The sequence below is a fragment of the Palaemon carinicauda genome, chromosome 37, assembly GCF_036898095.1.
Source record: "Palaemon carinicauda isolate YSFRI2023 chromosome 37, ASM3689809v2, whole genome shotgun sequence".
Taxonomy (NCBI): Eukaryota; Metazoa; Arthropoda; class Malacostraca; order Decapoda; family Palaemonidae; genus Palaemon; species Palaemon carinicauda.
In genome coordinates, this window is record NC_090761.1 from 63,093,503 (window position 1) to 63,114,825 (window position 21,323).

The 21,323-nt window shown below is 42.1% G+C and overlaps 1 protein-coding gene across 1 annotated transcript in view; it reads left to right on the plus strand.

Annotated features, from left to right (window-relative positions):
- The first annotated feature begins 2,743 nt into the window (after positions 1 to 2,743).
- LOC137629159 (uncharacterized) overlaps positions 2,744 to 21,323 on the plus strand; it is a 55,372-nt gene continuing 36,792 nt past the window's right edge. Inside the window, exons 1-2 of the mRNA XM_068360421.1 lie at positions 2,744 to 3,062; positions 6,212 to 6,423. Coding sequence (XP_068216522.1) covers positions 2,831 to 3,062; positions 6,212 to 6,423 — 444 coding nt within the window. The 5' untranslated portion in view covers positions 2,744 to 2,830. The remainder of the gene's footprint in view (positions 3,063 to 6,211; positions 6,424 to 21,323) is intronic.

A 21,323-nucleotide genomic window follows, 5' to 3' on the forward strand; every position in this document is an offset into this window, starting at 1 on the left:
GCGTGAAGTCATCTGCTCGAAATTACTTTTTTAATAGAATAATAAAATCATTAAAAGAACAAATATCTGTCATTACATAAATTGTGCCTTAGTCTCATAAGTATTTCCAAATATTATATGCCATGTTTTCAAATTATCTGTTCTTAAAATTGCAACTCAATTTTGCCAATTTGCTAATATTCAAACTTTTTTTCGGTCACTTTGAACCAAATATTTCATTTTTAGTTACTGGAATGTACTATTATTTGTTTGAGTGGCTTTCATTATTAAAATGTAATACAAACAGAAATCTGTTTTCCTGTACAATGCTAAGAAATAAATGTAAGAATCATTTCATATAAGAAAAAAAAATCGAGTGGGGGCGTACCTGTCTACTGGAAGCAAAAAGGGGGCGTCAGCTAAGATAGTTTGGGAACCACTGCTATAGGAAATCACACTCTAGACCAGAAGTCCAGTGGTAAATTTTTAGGGATAATTCTTGATAATAAACTAACTTTCTGTGAGCATGTAAATATGACAGTTAATAAAATTGCCAAAGCAATGGGTATCATATATAGATTAAAAGAGTACTTCCCCTTATATATTATAAAACAAATGTATCACTCGTTAGTATCTCCTCACCTAAATTACTGCAATACGGCGTGAGGGAGTAGTAGTAGAAATGTCTTGCAACCATTAATTGTAATTCAAAAAAGACTGGTAAGAATCATAAGCTCCAGTGATTACTTAGCTCATACATCGCCACTCTTCCGGTCGCTCTCGATATTGAAGCTGGAAGACACTTATAAGCTCTCCTTAATGAATATGATGTTCCAGACACTTATATTGAACAAATTTCCAGATTTAAGACGAAAAATAATTCAGGAACAAACAGTTCATCCATATGGAACAAGAAATTCAAACTTAACTCTTCCTTTCATAACACTCAAATATGAACCAAGTTTGAAGTCTCTGTGACAACGATGTCCAAACTTATGGCTGATTACGTGAATTGGACATTTTGCTCGTCGCAGACAAACAAACATACACATACAAACACACACAGAGGGAAACTTCGTTGGCGAAGTATTCCTCACTTAAATAATTCGGTTATTACCATAATCAAATAACTAAACCTTTAAGCCTTTATCTAAAAGACAAATGTTGATTGTCCACCTGAATATATCAATTTGATACATCCATGTGCTCAAAACGAAATCTAAATAATTGAATTACACAAGACACAAGACAGTGACTTTTATAAACATGCTAAAAACGCCTGTATATAAATCATATATATATATATATATATATATATATATATATATATATATATATGATAAATTTTGCACACTTAGACGTGTTTTTCATATTCAAATAAGCCATATATATTTTTGATACATTAATGTCTGGATTCTCTTAACGACCTCGGGATCAGAGCCCCAGGCGAAATCACACAAAGACAAGAGCTTGTGTCCGGCCGGGAATCGAACCCTGGTCGGCAAGCTTGTATAGACAGTGACTAAACCACTTGGCCACAAAGAAAGATAAAAGTCAATGACAATTCTGCTGTACTTATAGCCTACCTGTCGAATTCAGGTGTTTTGTACTTAGAATTGAAATCAACCTATCTTCACCATCGTAACTAATTGGTAGTAATTAACCATTGCTGCTTCGTTTAATATTGTATCGGTTTTTTTTTTTTTATATTTTACTCTTGGTATATTCATTTAAACAATCCTCATCTTATCAGAAATATCTTACTAATTACTACCTTCCCTTGATAATTTTTTTTTTCTCTTTTCTATCCAATTAGTCTGCTAATTTAGTCCCACCAAACGAAAGTATCTGGTGCCATGTGGGACTCTTATTTTACTTATCTATAAGTGACTTTCACAGTGTAAGACTATTCGTTTTGAGTTATCAAAAGAATATACCTATGAATGCTGTTAGGAAAAAAATAATATTTGTAGCCACAAGACAACCAACAGTTAGGGCTATAAAGTATCTTATTATAACAATGAAGATCAGTAATCGAAAGACTTATTTCTAAACCACAAGTTTTATATATTTTCCAATATCATGATCTGAAACATCATTCAACACAATTTCCCTCTCTTATCCTTATTTCCATTTTTTTTTCTAGTACAAAATTGTGGTGTCGCAACATATTCAAACGTTCCTGTAATATTCTTGCATGATGACCATCTTATACGAATTGTAAAATTGAATCATTCACTAGATTCCACATATATAAAATACAAGAATGTATTCAACTGATTAAAATTTAATCATGAATAATGAGAAATAACAATGGTTAAAAGATAAGTAAACAAATTGTTTGATTTCCCAGCGTTGCCTCCATGGGTCGTAGTCCAGGGTTGCCATTCGTACGATAATTATCGTACATGTACGATTATTTCGGGTCCGGTACGATGTACGATACATACCTTAGGTATATATATATATATATATATATATATATATATATATATATATATATATATATATATATATATATATATATATATATATATATATATATATATATATATATATATATATATATATATATGTGTGTGTGTGTGTGTGTGTGTGTGTGTGTGTGTTAATTTAACAATTATACTAAAATACCTTGAAATAAGTCGTTTATGTTACTCCTTAATGATTATGTTGAAAGTATGTACGATAACTTTGGTTAAAAAACGATAATTTTAAGGCTCATGTACGATAATCCAGTGGAAGTAATCTGGTAACCTTGGGTCGTACTCTAACGTTCGTTGGTCAACATCTGTAAATGTAAACAAAAGACATTTCTGAGTTTTGTGTAAACTGTAATGTCCAGTTGGCCATGATGGAAGATGCAGAGTGTTTAAAAAAGGAAGACGAGTTAATTGAAGAATGTGAACAGATTAAAGTAGAGGAAATACCATGGGTACCTTTATTTACCCAGAAGTACACTAACTACAAGGGTCTGGTGAATACCCTTGCCGACGCCAAAGAAATTCTTCGAAGGCTTGAAGTTTCGACATGTACCAAGTATGCCGTATGGAATACAAATAAAAAGAATTTTGGAATGACAGGTAAGCAGTGAGGAACATTTAATATCATAGGAGTTTGAGTGCTAGGTTTTTAGGCTTGCTATACACCGCTGAGGCTCGTCACTGAGTTCCTTGTCAGGTAATATAGTTTATATTCATAAGGAGCCTTTGTATATCAGCGGCCAGTGCCTCCCATTTGGATTAAAAATTGAGTTTCATTGTAGTGTATTACAGGGCGATGTAACCTAGGAAAACAACTACTTTTTCTTATAGAAAAAATTACGCTCTCTTCGAAAATGACACTCGTTCCCGTCGCAAATGAATAGTTTCAGAAATATATATACATCTATATCCTCCGATAATGGGAGACCCCCAGTGGGAACTCGGGGTTTTGGGTGGGGAAAACATACTGGGGAATCGATATATAAACGTAAAACAAGCCTTTTTGGTATATTAATGTATTACAGGGTAATGTAACCTAGGGTAAAAACTACTTTTTTCCTATAGAAAAAGGTCCGCTCTGTTCGAAAGTGACACGCGTTCCTGTCGCATGTGAATAGTTTTAGAAAATATATATATATCTATATCCACCAATAATGGGGGACCCCCAGTGGGAACTCGGGGTTTTGGGTTGGGTAATCATACTGGAGAAACAGTATATAACAGTAAAATAAGCCTTTTCTTCTCTATACATTACCTTCTTGGATGTATAATAGACCGATGAAAAAATATGCTAATAGTCGCTCTCGTTCGCTCATTTGTACATAGCAGTTTTCGACCTTCTGGGCATAAATTCCTCCCTCCTGCACATAAACTCAGCCTCCACCAATAGGATTACTTCTTCTCTTATAACCCCTCCCCATTTTCTATGTTATTTTACCTGCCACATTCAAGTATACGACTTCACTCGGTTTATTCAAGTGTTTTACTAACGCACCTATACGACCCCCCCTCCCACTGCCGTATTCTAAGTTAGCCGTAATCATACATACAGGTGGCCGCTGTCACGCATACACCACTATTAGCGGCCAGTTCCTCCAGTATGCTTAAAAATGAACACCAACTAACCTAAACTACCCCACCTAACCTACAAGCCATGTCCTTACCTACTTAACGGGGTGGCTAACGCCCCTTGCGACCTGCCATACACTGCCATATTCTTAGTTTTCCATCATCATCCATACCGGTGGCCACTATCATACATACACCTCATGGAAAATATTAGTTAGGGAACAGGTGTAAATATTTATTGTCCCTGATAGAGGAAATAAATGTCCTGGGTCTATTTACAGGTAAGTCCAAAATAATTGGTTGGCAATCTATATTTAAAATTCCAGAAGTTAATGTTAGAAGCCTTATATTACAAGGGTATCAAACAAGAGCACCACCTAACCTACTCTAGGAGCTGTCTTCTTGCTTAACTACCGGGGGGATTACACCTCTTTCAAATGCCCTTTAGACTACCATATCTTTAGCATAACCTAAGGCTAAGTATCAATCTTGTGTTTGCTTCCCAACTGGCTTAAATCCTAAAACTTCGATTTTCAGGTGTGTTTCTTAGTGTAACCCATCCGTAAAACTTCAAAATAAATTTTCCAACATTTAATGGCATCAAAACTGTTCTCATTATCTATATAAACACATCAGTAGCACTTCTTATTTTACTACAACTTTTTTTAGAATGCTGTTAATACAAATATCTTGAATACGCATCAAAGAAGAACTATTTCAAAATTGTAACATAGTCGGGGGAGGAGCTAGTATTAAAAGGAGTGGACCTTGTGTAGAAACTGTGGATATTGGAGATTGTCTAAGAGATAGTTACATGCCTCTAAAAATTGTTCTGAGGAGATTATGTATGGCTGTCAATGCTAATAATACAGAAAATGGGGAATCAGTGTGTAGACCAGAAAACCACTTGTTCGTGTTGGGAATTTTACGAACTCTTCTTGTGTTATGACACCCAAAACAAAGTGATCAACTCTTCTTGTGTTATGACACCCAAAGCAAAGGGAGCAAAAAGGGAAGTTTTATGAAAATAGGTATCAAAGTTATTCTTAATCGCTGAGTCTAGGTTATAGGATTCAGACTAGCGTTTTAGTAAGGGTACTTTATATTAATTTATGTTGGTAGAAATTAGTTTAAGAATATTGTGCTAAAGTAAAGTTGAACCAAGAAAATCATATACAAAGTTGAATAGAACTCTTGAATCACTCATATTTAACTTTATAATTTATGCATAGAAGCTAATAACAGCCTAGATACTTAATTTATTTAAAATTTCCCAATTCCAACAACTGCAAAAGTTAGTTTCCCATTTTCTACAGCATTAGAACCTGCTTGCATTTGGAATCCTTTTCAAAGTGGCCATTCAGAGCCTTCTTCATATAACATTTATTTATTTATTGTTATTTGTTTTAACAGCTATTATGCATACTGTACAATGTTCAGTAAAATTCAAAAGTCTGCCAAAACTCTCGTACATCAGCAAGTCTAACTCGCTCTCTGCATTGAGAAAGTAATTTAGTTGTGCGTATATGAAAATGAAAATGTATTCCATTCTCCATTTATATTTGACTTTCAATTCTGCAGAAACTTCTTAAGAAATTTCATTGTTTTTGGATTGTTCCAGTGGAGTATTGGCTCTTTATTACTATTATCATTATCATGATACCGTACTTGATATTATCATAAATGTCTCAGAATTGTACGAGTCAATAAAATGGCAAAAAATGTTGTCCTTTACTTTTCTCATGCAGCAGTGAGTGGATGCAAATGGAAAGCAGAGATCACATGGGTTAATTCAGTTACTACTTTTCGTATATATTAGGCAAGAATTTCAAAGATTTTAACCCAGCCGTGCCAATATTTTTCTCATAAATTTTATACATGCATTCTTTTACATTTCTCATGATTGTATGTCTACAGTTGTATTCATTGTGACATGTTCCACTGTAATTGTACTTTGATAAAATATCATAAACTTTTTGTGTATTTTACCAACTACGGAATCTGATGTGTTGAGCTTTTTAGCTATTCTACCACAAATTTCAGATATGCTCACTGACCTGTTTAATGAAAAAATCATAATTGATCTACCCTAGTGCAAAAAGGGGTGCCTTAATAGTTCCAAAAATTGTAACCTGTACTGAATAAAAAAGATATCAGTTCATTTTTTGTTGTGTTTCCAGAATTTTCTCCTTTCGCAAGACCCTTCAGAATCTTTTGGGGTCCAGATCTCGTCCCATATGTCATGCTTAACAGAAAAGTGTTGGACTGCCAGCATGGAAGAGATAGGAAAGTGGCATGGAAGCAGAGGCAAAGAGCTATAAAAATGTTAGGAGATGATGAAGGAAAGCCCAGAATCAAGAGACGAAAGAAGGATCCCAATTTAAAATCACAGGTAAGAATGGCTTTAGAACTACTGAACTGTAGAGTTCTAAAATAAAACCTTTATCAAGTATTTTGCAGTTAAATTCTTCTTCTTGAGTTTATGATTAAATTACTTTCTTTTAAAGAATATCTTTTTTTTTCCAGTTAAATTAAAAGTAATTCTTTATATAGAAGCTAGTTTTCATTTGGTGGAAGATAGTTTCAGGTTTAATGTTAGAGTATACTTAAAGTTTTCCATAAACATAGATTGTTTGTAATCTAGGATGTTGAGAGATTGAGTTGTACTGTACTCTAAACAGTAACCATAGATGTAAGACTATTTTCTTTATAGGTTCTACCAACGACACTGAATGCCATTTCATATTAAGAAGAAACTCCCTTGAAAAAAAATTTAATGGGTCTTCATGTACTACATTTTAAAGTGTTTAACATATGAACTTTTTCTTATCCAAGATCCAACATTCAAACGTAATTTTTCAATATTAAACTTACCCGATAATCATGTAGCTGTCAACTCCGTTGCCCGACAGAATTCTACGGAAGGGATACGCCAGCGATCGCTATACAAGAGGGGGGTGTACTCACAAGCGCCACCTGTGGCCAGGTACTGCAGTACTTCTTGTTGACACCACCTCAATTTTTCCTCTGTCGTGCCTCCGGCTAGACCTATATGGATACGCTGTTGATTCTGGAGTTTTTTGCTCACGATTTGGTGATGTATTTGCTCTAGAGTTTAGCTTTCGCTATTCAGGAAGTTTTATCATTAGCTTAGCTAGCTTTTGGAATTAATTTGATTAATTATGGTGACGAAGAGAGTATGAACTCTCTTTCACTTTTAAATGGCCGACCCTTCCCTTTACGGAAGTGTTGGTGTCTAAGAGAGTATAGACTCTCTTTCTTAATTTTGCTTAACAAAAGTTATAGATTTATTTTATATCTCTCCGCCTTTTATAGGCCTCTTCGATTAACTTCCTTTTATTATAAACTTATTAAAATCAATTTTTATATTTGTTTATATTCGACCTTTCCTAATAGTAGGCGGTCTTTTCTTGGTACCGAAGTTAATTAACATTGAGCCCGTCATTTCGGTTTTCCTGTTAACATATGCTATTTTAATGTTTTTGAAAGAATTTCTTTGATAGTCTCGTACTGTTTTCAAAGTTGAACTAACGTTTTGTTTTGTCTCTGCAGTTGTTGACGTTCAGAACGTTCAACTTGCGCTCTATCGTTACGATAGAGAGAGAATTTTCACGGTGTCACGTTGCAGTAAGAGTAACCGTTTCTAACGTTTTGTTCATTCTTTCTTAGCTTAATGGTTTTAATTTTAATAAAGGAACTTTTTATTTGGGAAATATTTCAGTTTTTTTCCTTTAACAATAATATGTTTTAACGATATATATGATTGGGCTCTTCTCTCAGGTTCTAAGTCAAGAGAGAGAGAGAGAGAGAGAGATAGAGACGGAGGGAGAGAGAGCTGGATAAACGTTTCGTTCAAGCGAGTAACGTTGTTATCGTTTTTGCTCTTCTCCCTAGTCTCTTTAGGGGAAGAAGGTAAACGTTTCTAGAGTTTTATTCTTGTTCTCAAGCTTTATGCGGTGAGAGATTTTAAACGTAGTTTATTTGATCTAGTGTTTAGTCTCTTTCCAGCCACTGAATTATTTATCTTTCATTAGATTTTTCTGTTACATTGTAATTCTGTTTTCGCAATTACTAACTTTTAAGGAAGGATAGAATTGCGTGTTTCAGGTACAAACCACTTAAAGTTTCGAGTTCAGTGAAATAAGTGCAAACAGAAAATCAAAAGTGATAAGTGATTAGCCCAAAGTGTGTCAGTGTTGTGCGTGAGGGTACTTCTGTGCGTGCCAGTCGTCCTCCCAGTCCGGGACCTCTTGCAAGCTCCCAAGCCCAGGGGAGAAGCAATGTCGAAGGGCAAAAGGGTTCGGCAGGCCTTGATCGGCGCACAGAAGTATCCTCGGTGGTTGCGGGCGTGTCTTACAGAGACCGTCACTCCCACCCGCAGACGATTGAGCCCTTTTTTTGCTCGTCTGCAGAAGAAATTTCGGGGAGAAAACGCTGGACTCAGGTCTCAAGACCTCTTAAACGTAAAGTCCAGACCTCTAGAGTTCAACAACCCGGATGCAGTCATTGGGTTAGCTCTGACTCTCCGCAGTCATCAGGTGACTGCACACCTCCTAAGAGAGGTAAGGCGATGCCTCAACAGACCTCATCTTCTGTTAAGGCTTTGCCTCAACAGACCTTATCGTCTGTTGATCCCAAGATGACTTTGCTGCAGTCCATGCAGTCGCAGCTTGCGGTCTTAATGCGTGAGTTTCAGGCTGAGAAGGTTACACCTCCTCCTGCGAGCGCTCCGCCTCACCGCAGTCCAGTCTGCCAGGCGTACGAAGTTGAGGTTCCTCAAGCTACCTTACCGCGTTCGGAGTTGCCAGTTACCAGCGTTGTGCAGCAACCTCAACCTTCCTTAAGGCAACCTCAACAATGGGAGCAGGAGTCTTATGCCTTGAGGCAAGATTTTCTTGCAGTTAGACCATCTTTGAGGCTACAACCTTTTGAGGTACGACAACCTCTACCATCCTTGAGGCAGCCACCTCAGCTCTCGCAGCTGCTACCTCAACTTTCCTCAAGGCGAGAGCCTCAACTCTTGAGGCTAGCTCCTCAGGAACCTCAACTCGTGAGACAGGAACTGCGTTCTGCGCAGCCGCTACCTCAACTCTCGCAGCTCACACCTCAAGAACCTCAACTCGTGAGTCAAGAGCCTCTCTCTGCGCAGCCACCTCAACCCTTGAGGCAAGCGCAACTCTTGAGGCAGGAACCTCATGCTATGAGTCAGCCACCTCAACGCATGCATCTGCCACTTTCTCCTCAACTTGAGCCTCTTCCCATTCAACTTTAATGACAATAATAACACCTCATTACTTTCATAACTTGCATTTGTTATCATATACATGTATGCCTACACAAACATTATGATAATGGAGGTTATTCGTATTACTTAAATAAAAAAATATATATGTATTCCTTGCAATATATTTTTCAATATTAAACTTACCCGATAATCATGTAGCTGTCAACTCTGTTGCCCGACAGAATTCTATGGAGGGATACGCCAGCTATCACAATACTAGAAGGGGGTGTTCTTACCAGCGCCACCTGTGGCCAGGTACTCAAGTACTTCTTGTTGACACCTCCTCAATTATTCCTCTGTCGTGCTTCTGACAAGACGTTCTGGGATACGCTTATGTTCTTGGAGTATTTTCACGACTTTGGTGAAGTATTTCTCTTTGATTTCGGCTGTCGCTTTACTGGAAACTTCTATTTTAGCTTAGTTAGCTTTTGGAATTAATTTGATTATTTTTGGTGACGAAGAGAGTATGAACTCTCGTTCACCTTTCAATGGCCGACCCTTCCCTTAGACGGAAGTGTTGGTGTCTAAGAGAGTATAGACTCTTTTTCTTAATTTTGCTTAACAAAAGTTATAGATTTATTTTATATCTCTCCGCCTCTTATAGGCCTCTTCGATTAACTTCCTTTTATTATAAACTTATTAAAATTAATTTTTATATTTGTTTATATTCGACCTTCCTAATAGTAGGCGGTCTTTTCTTGGTACCGAAGTTAATTATCGTGAGCCCGTCATTTCGGTTTTACCTGTTAACATATTATGCTATTTTAAGGTCTTTGAAAGAATTTCTTTGATAGTCTCGTACTTTTTCAAAGTTGAACTAACGTTTTGTTTGTCTCGGCAGTTGTTGACGTTCAGAACGTTTCAACTTGCACTCTATCGTTACGATAGAGAAAGAATGTTCACGGTTTCACATTGCAGTAAGAGTAACCGTGTCTAGCGTTTTGTTCATTCTTTCTTAACTTAATGGTTTTGATCCTAATAAGGAACTTTTCTTTTTGGGAAATATTTCAGTTTTTTCCTTTAACAATAATATGTTTTAACGATATATATGTTTGGGCTCTTCTCTCAGGTTCTAAGTCAAGAGAGAGAGAGAGAGAGAGATAGAGACGGAGGGAGAAAGAGGATAAACGTTTCCCTCAAACCTGCCAGGCGTACGAGTAACGTCGTTATCGTTTTGCTCTTATCCCTAGTCTCTTTAGGGGAAGAAACTAAACGTTTCTAGAGTGATCTAGTGTTTAGTCTCTTTCCAGCCACTGAATTTTCTTTCATTAGATTTTTCTGTTACATTGTAATTCTGTTTTCGCAATTACTAACTTTTGAGAAGGATAGAATTGCGTGTTTCAGGTACAAACCACTTAAAGTTTCGAGTTCAGTGAAATAAGTGCAAACAGAAATCAAAGTGATAAGTGATTAGCGCAAAGTATGTCAGTGTTATGCGTGAGGGTACTTTTGTGCGCGCCAGTCGTCCTCCCAGTCCGGGACCTCTTGCAAGCTCCCAAGCCCAGGGGAGAAGCAATGTCGAAGGGCATAAGGGTTCGGCAGGCCTTGATCGGCGCACAGAAGTATCCTCGGTGGTTGTGGGCGTGTCTTACCGAGACCGTCACTCCCACCCGCAGACGATTGAGCCCTTTTTTTTTTTTTTTTTTTTTTTTTTTTTTTTTTTGCTCGTCTGCAGAAGAGATTTAGAGGAGAAAATAAAGGCAGAGTTACGCTGGTCTCAGGTCTCAGACCTCTTAAACGTAAAGTCCAGACCTATGCCAGACGTACGAAGTAAAGTTCAACAACCCGGCTGCACCCGTTCAGCCTGTGCTGCACCCGCCTGCACTCGCTGCACCCAGTCGCAACACCATCTGCCAGGCGTACGATGTTGTGGACTCTACTACAGTCCATGCAAGCACAGCTTTCGGACTTGATGCGTGAGTGTCGTGCTGAGAGTGTTGCACCTCCTGCACCTGTGGTGCACCAACCTCCTGCACCCGTTCAGCCTGTGCTGCACCCGCCTGCACCGGTGGTGCACCAACCTCCTGCACCCGTTCAGCCTGTGCTGCACCCGCCTGCACCGGTGGTGCACCAACCTCCTGCACCCGTTCAGCCTATGCTGCACCCGCCTGCACCGGTGGTGCACCAACCTCCTGCACCCGTTCAGCCTGTGCTGCACCCGCCTGCACTCGCTGCACCCAGTCGCAGCTCCATCTGCCAGGCGTACGATGTTGAACCACTTTCGGAGTTTGCTGTTCACAGTGTTGTTCAGCCTCAGCCTTCTTTAAGGCAACCCTTGCTTTGGGATCAGGAGAGTTACACTCTTCCTCCTCCTCCCCTTGCTGCTCCTCCAGTGGTGCAACTCTCGGTTGGGGTACAACAACCTCTCCCCTCCGTGAGTCTGTCTGCTCAACCAGCGCTGCACCGAGTTCAACCCTCATCTAGGCAAGCTCATCTACACCATGCACTTGCGCCTCAGGAGCCTCAGCTTGCTAGAACTTTACCTTGTTCTGCGCAGCCTCAACCTTCTCATGCTCCACTCATCTCTCAGGAACAGGAACGGACTACTCCGCCTCCGTCCTCCGCTTAGCTGGTACAATCCTTGGGTGCAACTCTTGCTAGGAGTCAACCTCCTTCACCCTTGCACCTGCCTTCTGCTCCGTCTGTTGTTCAGCCTATGCAGTCTGAACCTCAGGTTTTCCCTCAAGTTGAGGAAACCTCTGTTGTTGTTCCAGCTCGTTCTGACTCTGCTGTTCAGCATTCCATGGTTCAACCCCATGCAAGCATGCATTAAGCACTCTAGCACTGGTCATGGAATTTCTGAGAAATGTTAAACGCCATGCACACGCTCTGCTTTCCTTTCAGCAGGCTCTGCTTACAGCAGGCTCTACTTCCTACATGCTCAGCATTCAGCATGCTCTGCATTCAGCATGCTCTGCATACAACATGCTCTGCATACAGCATGCTCTGCATTCAGCATGCTCTGCATACAGCATACTCTGCATACATCATACTCTGCATACCTTACCGCATGCTTCTCAACACATCTTGGGTTGTTGCCAACTCACTAGACTGTCAAGCAGTTTCATAACGTTGCCTTCTAGTCTGCTGCTTTGCACCAGTGAACCCTCACTCAGAGAACTTAGCTTTTCTAGGATAAGGTCCCTGTAGATGAGAAAGTTCTTTTCTCCCTCCTTCTGATATTCCCTTGAGGACTCTGTCATTTGGAGGGAGCCTTTAGCTGCATAACCTCTTATGGACTTTTATTTAAGCATAACATGCTTACAGGGAAGGTAATGGTTACACTTCAGCCGCTAATCCCGTCTGTTACCACACCTGCTCCCATAGACCTTGAGCTGTGTTGCATGACATGCAGTCCAAGCTTAGTCCTTGTTAGAGGATTTTTTGTTTACGGAGTCAATGTGTCACGGGGAAGACGTTCAACAACCAACAGAAGGGACTTGTTGTGACGCAGTGGGCAACCTCAGCAACCCGTTAAGGAGTTGTCTGTACGACCTGGACAGTCTAGACAGATTCGGGTTGTCACTGTACTTCCTCGCTTGCCCATGATTGACAGTTTACAGACTGTGCAGCAGTATCATGATCTTGTGTCCGGCTCCGTCAGACGACTGGCTTTTAAGAGCTCCCTCAAGTCGTCGCTGTCTGGAGATTTTCAAATGGACTATGGATCTGACCAAGGAACTGGGCCTCCTGGTCAATTTTGAGGAGTCTCAGCTCGTTCCATCCCAGACCATTGTCTCCTTGGGTATGGATCTTCAGAGTCGAGCTTTTCGGACTTGTCCGTCGGCCCCAAGGATCTTCCAAGCCCTAGAATGCATCCAGAGCATGCTGAGAAGGAACCGATGCTTAGTCAGGCAGTGGATGAGTCTAACAGGGACACTTTCATCGCTGGCCCTGTTCATCGAGTTAGGGAGACTCCACCTCCGCCCCCTTCAGTATCATCTAGCTGCTCACTGGATAAAGGACATGACGCTAGAGACGGGTTCAGTTCCTGTTTCCGAAGAGATGAGGTCTACTCTAACGTGGTGGAAGAACAGCATTCTTCTCAAGGAAGGTCTACCATTGGCTGTTCAGTCCTCCGACCACCGTCTCTTCTCGGACGCATCGGACACGGGCTGGGGTGCGACACTGGACGGACAGGAATGCTCGGGAACATGGAATCAGGAGCAAAGGACACTTCACATCTATTGCAAGGAGTTGTTGGCAGTTCATTTGGCCTTGATAAACTTCAAGTCCCTCCAGCTTAACAAGGTGGTGGAGGTGAACTCCGACTACACCACAGCCTTGGCTTACATCTCCAAGCAGGGAGGGACTCATTCGAGGAAGTTGTTCGAGATCGCAAGGGACCTCCTCATTTGGTCAAAAGATCGAAAGCTCACGCTGGTAACGAGGCTCATTCAGGGCGATATGAATGTCATGGCAGATCGCCTCAGCCGGAAGGGTCAGGTCTTCCCCACAGAGTGGACCCTTCACAAGAATGTTTGCAGCAGACTTTGGGCCCTGTGGGATCAGCCAACCATAGATCTATTCGCTACCTCGACGACCAAGAGGCTCCTCTTGTATTGTTCTCCGATTCCAGACCCAGCAGCAGTTCGCGTGGATGCCTTTCTGCTGGATTGGTCCCATCTCAACCTGTATGCATTCCCGCCGTTCAAGATTGTCAACAGGGTACTTCAGAAGTTCGCCTCTCACAAAGGGACACGGCTGACGTTGGTTGCTCCCCTCTGGCCCGCGAGAGAATGTTTCACTGAGGTACTGCAATGGCTGGTCGACGTTCCCAGGACTCTTCCTCCTAGAGTGGACCTTCTGCGTCAACCTCACGTAAAGAAGGTACTCCCACCTCCACGCTCTTCGTCTGACTGTCTTCAGACTATCGAAAGACTCTCAAGAGCTAGAGGCTTTTCGAAGGAGGCAGCCAGAGCGATTGCCAGAGCAAGGACGACATCCACTCTCAGAGTCTATCAGTCTTTATGGGAAGTCTTCCGAAGCTGGTGCAAGGCCAATGCAGTTTTCCTCAACCAGTACCAATGTAACCCAGATTGCTGACTTCCTGTTACATCTAAGGAACGTAAGCTCCCTATCAGCTCCTACGATCAAGGGTTACAGAAGTTTGTTGGCAGCGGTTTTCCGCCACAGAGGCTTGGATCTTTCCTCCAACAAAGATCTACAGGACCTCTTAGGTCTTTTGAGACCTCAAAGGAACGTCGGTTGTCCACTCCAGGCTGGAATCTAGACGTGGTCCTAAGGTTCCTAATGTCATCAGGATTTGAACCGCTCCAATCAGCCTCTTTTAAGGACCTCACATTAAAAAACTCTTTTCCTCGTGTGCTTAGCAACAGGTAAAAGAGTAAGTGAGATCCACGCCTTCAGCAGGAACATAGGTTTCACATCTGAAACGGCTACATGTTCCTTGCGGCTCGGTTTTTTTGGCTAAAACGAGCTTCCTTCCCGTCCTTGCCCTAAGTCGTTCGAGATCCCAAGCCTGTCCAACATGGTGGGGAACGAACTAGAGAGAGTACTTTGCCCTGTTAGAGCTCTTAAGTACTATTTAAGAAGGTCAAAACCATTACGAGGACAATCAGAAGCCTTATGGTGTGCTATCAAGAAGCCTTCTCTACCAATGTCTAAGAACTCAGTTTCTTACTACATCAGGCTTCTGATTAGAGAAGCAAATTCTCATCTGAAGGAAGAAGACCTTGCTTTGCTGAAGGTAAGGACACATGAAGTGAGAGCTGTGGCTACTTCAGTGGCCTTCAAACAGAACCGTTCTCTGCAGAGTGTTATGGATGCAACCTATTGGAGAAGCAAGTCAGTGTTCGCATCATTCTATCTCAAAGATGTCCAGTCTCTTTACGAGTACTGCTACACCCTGGGTCCATTCGTAGCAACGAATGCAGTAGTAGGCGAGGGCTCAGCCACTACATTCCCATAATTCCATAACTTTTTAACCTTTCTCTTGAATACTTTTTATGGGTTGTTCGGTCGGCTAAGAAGCCTTCCACATCCTTTTTGATTTGGCGGGTGGTCAATTCTTTCTTGAGAAGCGCCGAGGTTAAAGGTTGTGATGAGGTCCTTTAGTATGGGTTGCAGCCCTGTATACTTTAGCACCTTTGGGTTGATTCAGCCTCCAAGAGGAACGCTGCGCTCAGTAAGGAAGACGAACTTAAAAAAGAGACAGAGTAACGGTTCAATTCGACTTCCTTACCAGGTACTTATTATTTCATTGTTATTTGAGATAACTGTTATATGAAATATGGGATACTTAGCTATCCTTTAATCTTGTACACTGGTTTTCACCCACCCCCCTGGGTGTGAATCAGCTACATGATTATCGGGTAAGTTTAATATTGAAAAATGTTATTTTCATTAGTAAAATAAATTTTTGAATATACTTACCCGATAATCATGATTTAATTGACCCTCCCTTCCTCCCCATAGAGAACCAGTGGGACCGAGGAATAATTGAGGAGGTGTCAACAAGAAGTACTTGAGTACCTGGCCACAGGTGGCGCTGGTAAGAACACCCCCTTCTAGTATTGTGATAGCTGGCGTATCCCTCCATAGAATTCTGTCGGGCAACAGAGTTGACAGCTACATGATTATCGGGTAAGTATATTCAAAAATTTATTTTACTAATGAAAATAACATTTTTAACAAATCGCAAATATGGCAAAATATCTTCAAAACAAATGAATCATGAGTTATGAATGTAATGTAAATATTATGTTGATATTAAAACCCCATGCAACATGCATGAAGTAATGCAGTGTTGCCAACAGGGCGAGTTTCCCTTTCCTGAGGTGAAGTAGATTATAGATCGTATATTTAGTGCAGCTTAATTCTACGATTATCATGCCGGCTATCAAATTCATCAACAAAACAGTCTAAATCAATTCCCTCGGCACGTGCACTTTCAATGGACAGTAATGCGATATTACTCAATCTAGCACTGGTCATGGAATTTCTGAGAAATGTTACACGCCATGCAACATGCTCTGCTTCTCTTACAGAATGCTCTACATACAGCATGATCTGCATACAGCATGCTCTGCATACCTTACCGCATGCTTCTCAGTCACACATCTTTGGTTGTTGCCAACTCACTAGACTGTCAAGCAGTTTCATAACGTTGCCTTCTAGTCTGCTGCTTTTGCACCAGTGAAACCCTCACTGAGAGAACTTAGCTTTTCTCGGATATGGTCCCTGTAGATGAGAAAGTGCTTTTCTCCCTCCTTCTGATATTCCCTTGAGGACTCTGTCATTTGGAGAGGAGCCTTTAGCTGTGTAGCCTCCTATGGACTTTTATTTAAGCATAACATGCTTCCAGGGAAGGTAATGGTTCCACTTCAGTCGCTAACCCCGTCTGTTACCACACCTGCTCCCATAGACCTTGAGCTGTGTTGCAAGACATGCAGTCCAAGCTTAGTCCTTGTTAGAGGATTTTTTGTTTACGGAGTCAGTGTGTCACTGGGAAGACGTTCAACAACCAGCAGAAGTGACTTGTTGTGACGCAGTGCGGCAACCTCAGCAACCCGATAAGGAGTTGTCTGTACGACCCAGACAGTCTAGACAGCTTCGGGTTGTCACTGTACTTCCTCGCTTCCCCATGGTTGACAGTTCACAGACTGTGCAGCAGTACCATGATCTTGTGTCCGGCTCCGTCAGACGACTGGCTTTTAAGAGCTCCCACAAGTCGTCGCTGTCTGGAGATTCTCAGATGGACTATGGATCTGACCAAGGAACTGGGCCTCCTGGTCAATTTTGAGGAGTCTCAGCTTGTCCCATCCCAGACCATTGTCTACCTGGGTATGGATCTTCAGAGTCGAGCTTTTCGGGCTTTTCCGTCGGCCCCAAGGATCTTCCAAGCCCTAGAATGCATCCAGAGCATGCTGAGAAGGAACCGATGCTCAGTCAGGTAGTGGATGAGTCTAACAGGGACACTTTCATCGCTGGCCCTGTTCATCGTGTTAGGGAGACTCCACCTCCCCCCCCTTCAGTATCATCTAGCTGCTCACTGGATAAAGGACATGACACTAGAGACGGTCTCAGTTCCTGTTTCCGAAGAGAGGAGGTCTTCTCTCGCGTGGTGTAAGAACAGCTTTCTTCTCAAGGAAGTCTACATTTGGCTGTTCAGAAACCCGACCGCCGTCTCCTCTCGGACGCATCAGACACGGGCTGGGGTGCGACTTTGGACGGACAGGAATGCTCGGGAACATGGAATCAGGAGCAAAGGACACTTCACATCAATTGCAAGGAGTTGTTGGCGGTTCTTTTGGCCTTGATAAACTTCAAGTCCCTCCAGCTTCACAAGGTGGTGGAGGTGGACTCTGACAACACCACAGCCCTGGCTTACATCTTCAAGCAGGGAGGGACTCTTTCGTGGAAGTTGTTCTAGATCGCAAGGGACCTCCTCATCTGGTCAAAAGATCGAAAGCTCACGCTGGTAACGAGGTTCATTCAGGGCGGTATGAATGTCATGGCAGATCGCCTCAGCCGGAAGGGTCAGGTCATCCCCACAGAGTGGACCCTTCACAAGAGTGTTTGCAGCAGACTTTGGGCCCTGTGGGGTCAGCCAACCATAGATCTGTTCGCTACCTCGATAACCTAGAGACCCCTGTTGTATTGTTCTCCGATTCCAGACCCAGCAGCAGTTCACGTGGATACTTTTCTGCTGGATTGGTCCCATCTCGACCTGTATGCATTCCCGCCGTTCAAGATTGTCAACAGGGTACTTCAGAAGTTCTCCTCTCGCAAAGGGACACGGCTGACGTGGGTTGGCTCCGCTCTGGCTCGCGAGAGAATGGTTCATAGAGGTACTGCAATGGCTGGTCGACATTCCCAGGACTCTTCCTCTAGGAGTGAACCTTCTACGTCAACCTCACGTAAAGAAGGTACACCCAAACCTCCACGCTCTTCGTCTGACTGCCTTCAGACTTTCGAAAGACTCTCAAGAGCTAGGGGCTTTTCGAAGGAGGCAGCCAGAGCGATTGCCAGAGCAAGGAGAACATCCACTCTCAGAATCTATCAGTCTCAAGGGGAAGTCTTCCGTAGCTGGTACAAGACCAATGCAGTTTCCTCAACCAGTACCACTGTAACCCAGATTGCTGACTTCCTGTTACATCTAAGGAAAGTAAGATCCCTTTCAGCTCCTACGATCAAGGGTTACAGAAGTATGTTGGCAGCGGTTTTCCGCCACAGAGGCTTGGATCTTTCCACCAACAAAGATCTACAGGACCTCCCTAGGTCTTTTGAGACCTCAAAGGAACGTCGGTTGTCCACTCCAGGCTGGAATCTAGACGTGGTCCTAAGGTTCCTTATGTCATCAAGATTTGAACCTCTCCAATCAGCCTCTTTTTAGGACCTCACATTAAAAACTCTTTTCCTCGTGTGCTTGACAACAGCTAAAAGAGTAAGTGAGATCCACGCCTTCAGCAGGATCATTGTTTTCACATCTGAAACGGCTACATGTTCCTTGCAGCTCGGTTTTTGCTAAACGAGCTTCCTTCACGTCCTTGGCCTAAGTCGTTCGAGATCCCAAGCCTGTCCAACTTGGTGGGGAATGAACTGGAGAGATTACTTTGCCCAGTTAGAGCTCTTAGGTACTATCTAAAAAGGTCTTAACCTTTACGAGGACAATCAGAAGCCTTATGGTGTGCTATCAAGAAACCTTCTTTTCCAAGTTCTAAGAACTCAGTTTCTTACTATTCAGGCTTCTGATTAGGGAAGCACATTCTCATCTGAAGGAAGAAGACCTTGCTTTGCTGAAGGTAAGGACACATGAAGTGGGAGCTGTGGCTACTTCAGTGGCCTTCAAACAGAGCCGTTCTCTGCAGAGTGTTATGGATGCAACCTATTGGAGAAGCAAGTCAGTGTTCGCATCATTCTATCTCAAAGATGTCCAGTCTCTTTACGAGTACTGCTACACCCTGGGACCATTCGTAGCAACGAATGCAGTAGTAGGCGAGGGCTCAGCCACTACATTCCCATAACCTTTTAACCTTTCTCTTGAATACTTTTTATGGGTTGTACGGTCGGCTAAGAAGCCTTCCACATCCTTGTTGATTTGGCGGGTGGTCAATTCTTTCTTGAGAAGCGCCGAGGTTAAAGGTTGTGATGAGGTCCTTTAGTATGGGTTGCAGCCCTTGATACTTCAGCACCTTAGAGTTGTTCAGCCTCCTAAGAGGAACGCTGCGCTCAGTAAGGAAGACGAACTTATTTAAGGCAGAGTAATGGCTCAAGTCGACTTCCTTACCAGGTACTTGTAATTTCATTGTTATTTTGAATAACTGATAATAAGAAATACGGGATACTTAGCTTCTTGATATACATGTACACTGGTTTTCACCCACCTCCCTGGGTGTGAATCAGCTACATGATTATCGGGTAAGTTTAATATTGAAAAATGTTATTTTCATTAGTAAAATAAATTTTTGAATATACTTACCCGATAATCATGATTTAATTGACCCACCCTTCCTCCCCATAGAACCAGTGGACCGAGGAAAAATTGAGGTGGTGTCAACAAGAAGTACTGCAGTACCTGGCCACAGGTGGCGCTTGTGAGTACACCCCCCTCTTGTATAGCGATCGCTGGCGTATCCCTTCCGTAGAATTCTGTCGGGCAACGGAGTTGACAGCTACATAATTATCGGGTAAGTATATTCAAAAATTTATTTTACTAATGAAAATAACATTTTGTTCCGTAACCGAAATACAAACTACGCTATTTACATTGGGTTTACCTTTTAGCGCAGCTGAAATGGCGACCCATTAGAATTTAACGAGGGTGTATTACCCCCGCGCTAGTTAGCGGGGGGTAGGGGAGTGGTAGCTAGCTACCCCTCCCCCCCCTCACACACAGATGAATGCTCACTTTCACTTTTGGCTCGGACTGTGACAGACGTCTCTGTCTTGGTCCTCTCTTGGCAGCCATTGTTTGTTTTGTCTTTACTTAATCGCTTACTTTTCTTTTACTCGATATGTATGTAAACATGTTTTCATGTTTGTATATATATTTGAGTATAGAAATCAGTAAGTTTCCTTTTCAGAGTTGTGTGTGTAGTGTTCGATATCTACGTGGAGTCCTCGGCAGTTAGGCCTCCACGGCGTAATTTTATGGGTGGCGATCGAATTTGACTTTGGTCTTTCTCTCTCTCTCTCTCTCTCTCTCTCTCTCTCTCTCTCTCTCTCTCTCTCTCTCTCTCTCTCTCTCTCTTGAGGTCGTTCACCCTTTTACTACGTGTTACTACGCCTTTGTAGCTTCCTTTCCGTGTGGGGGGGGGTTGCTATGCCGTACGTTTGTCTCAATTAGTTTATGAATCTAATTGTAGTTGTTAATTTTTCAGCTTGTAGAACGATTCCTTTCGAGGTTTTCGTTCTTTCTTTAGTGTTCATTCATTTTTAAATTACATAATTACATAGTTTCTTAATTATAATTGTTATAATTCTGTTTTGGTTACAGCTCTCCTTCCGTGAGTGTAAGTGGTTGTGAGGGCATGTGCCTGTTGTGTAATTCTTGTTTCCTTTCCCTCGGGATTCCTCTTCGGAGCCTTCCCGGGGGAATGAATGTGTACTAATGATTTTTGCTTTATTTTTTTCCAGTTACCGATCTAGTTCGTTTCTGTAATATGGCAACGGTGTGAGCTGTCTTATTGAGGCCTGGGGATTCGGCTGTTGCTGCCTCCCCCCTTTGATTTTCGTCAGGGGCGTGTCTCCTTCTACTGGAAGTACTCCCGTGACGACGGACAGTTCTCCAGTTCATTTTAGAACTCTCAGGAGGCTTGCCTCCTTGGGCGGGTAACTTTCCTTCCGAGGGAAGTTTTTCCTGTCCAGGCTTGAGTTTTTCCCCTTTTGGGGGGTTCTTCTCTTGCCTTTTTTTCGTGCGACTATGCTCTTGGTGCTGAGCGGTCACACCTGCATTTTTGCTCAAGGGGCTGGGCAACTGCAGGAGCCCCTCTTCGGAGGATTGCTCCTTTTAGGTCACTGGC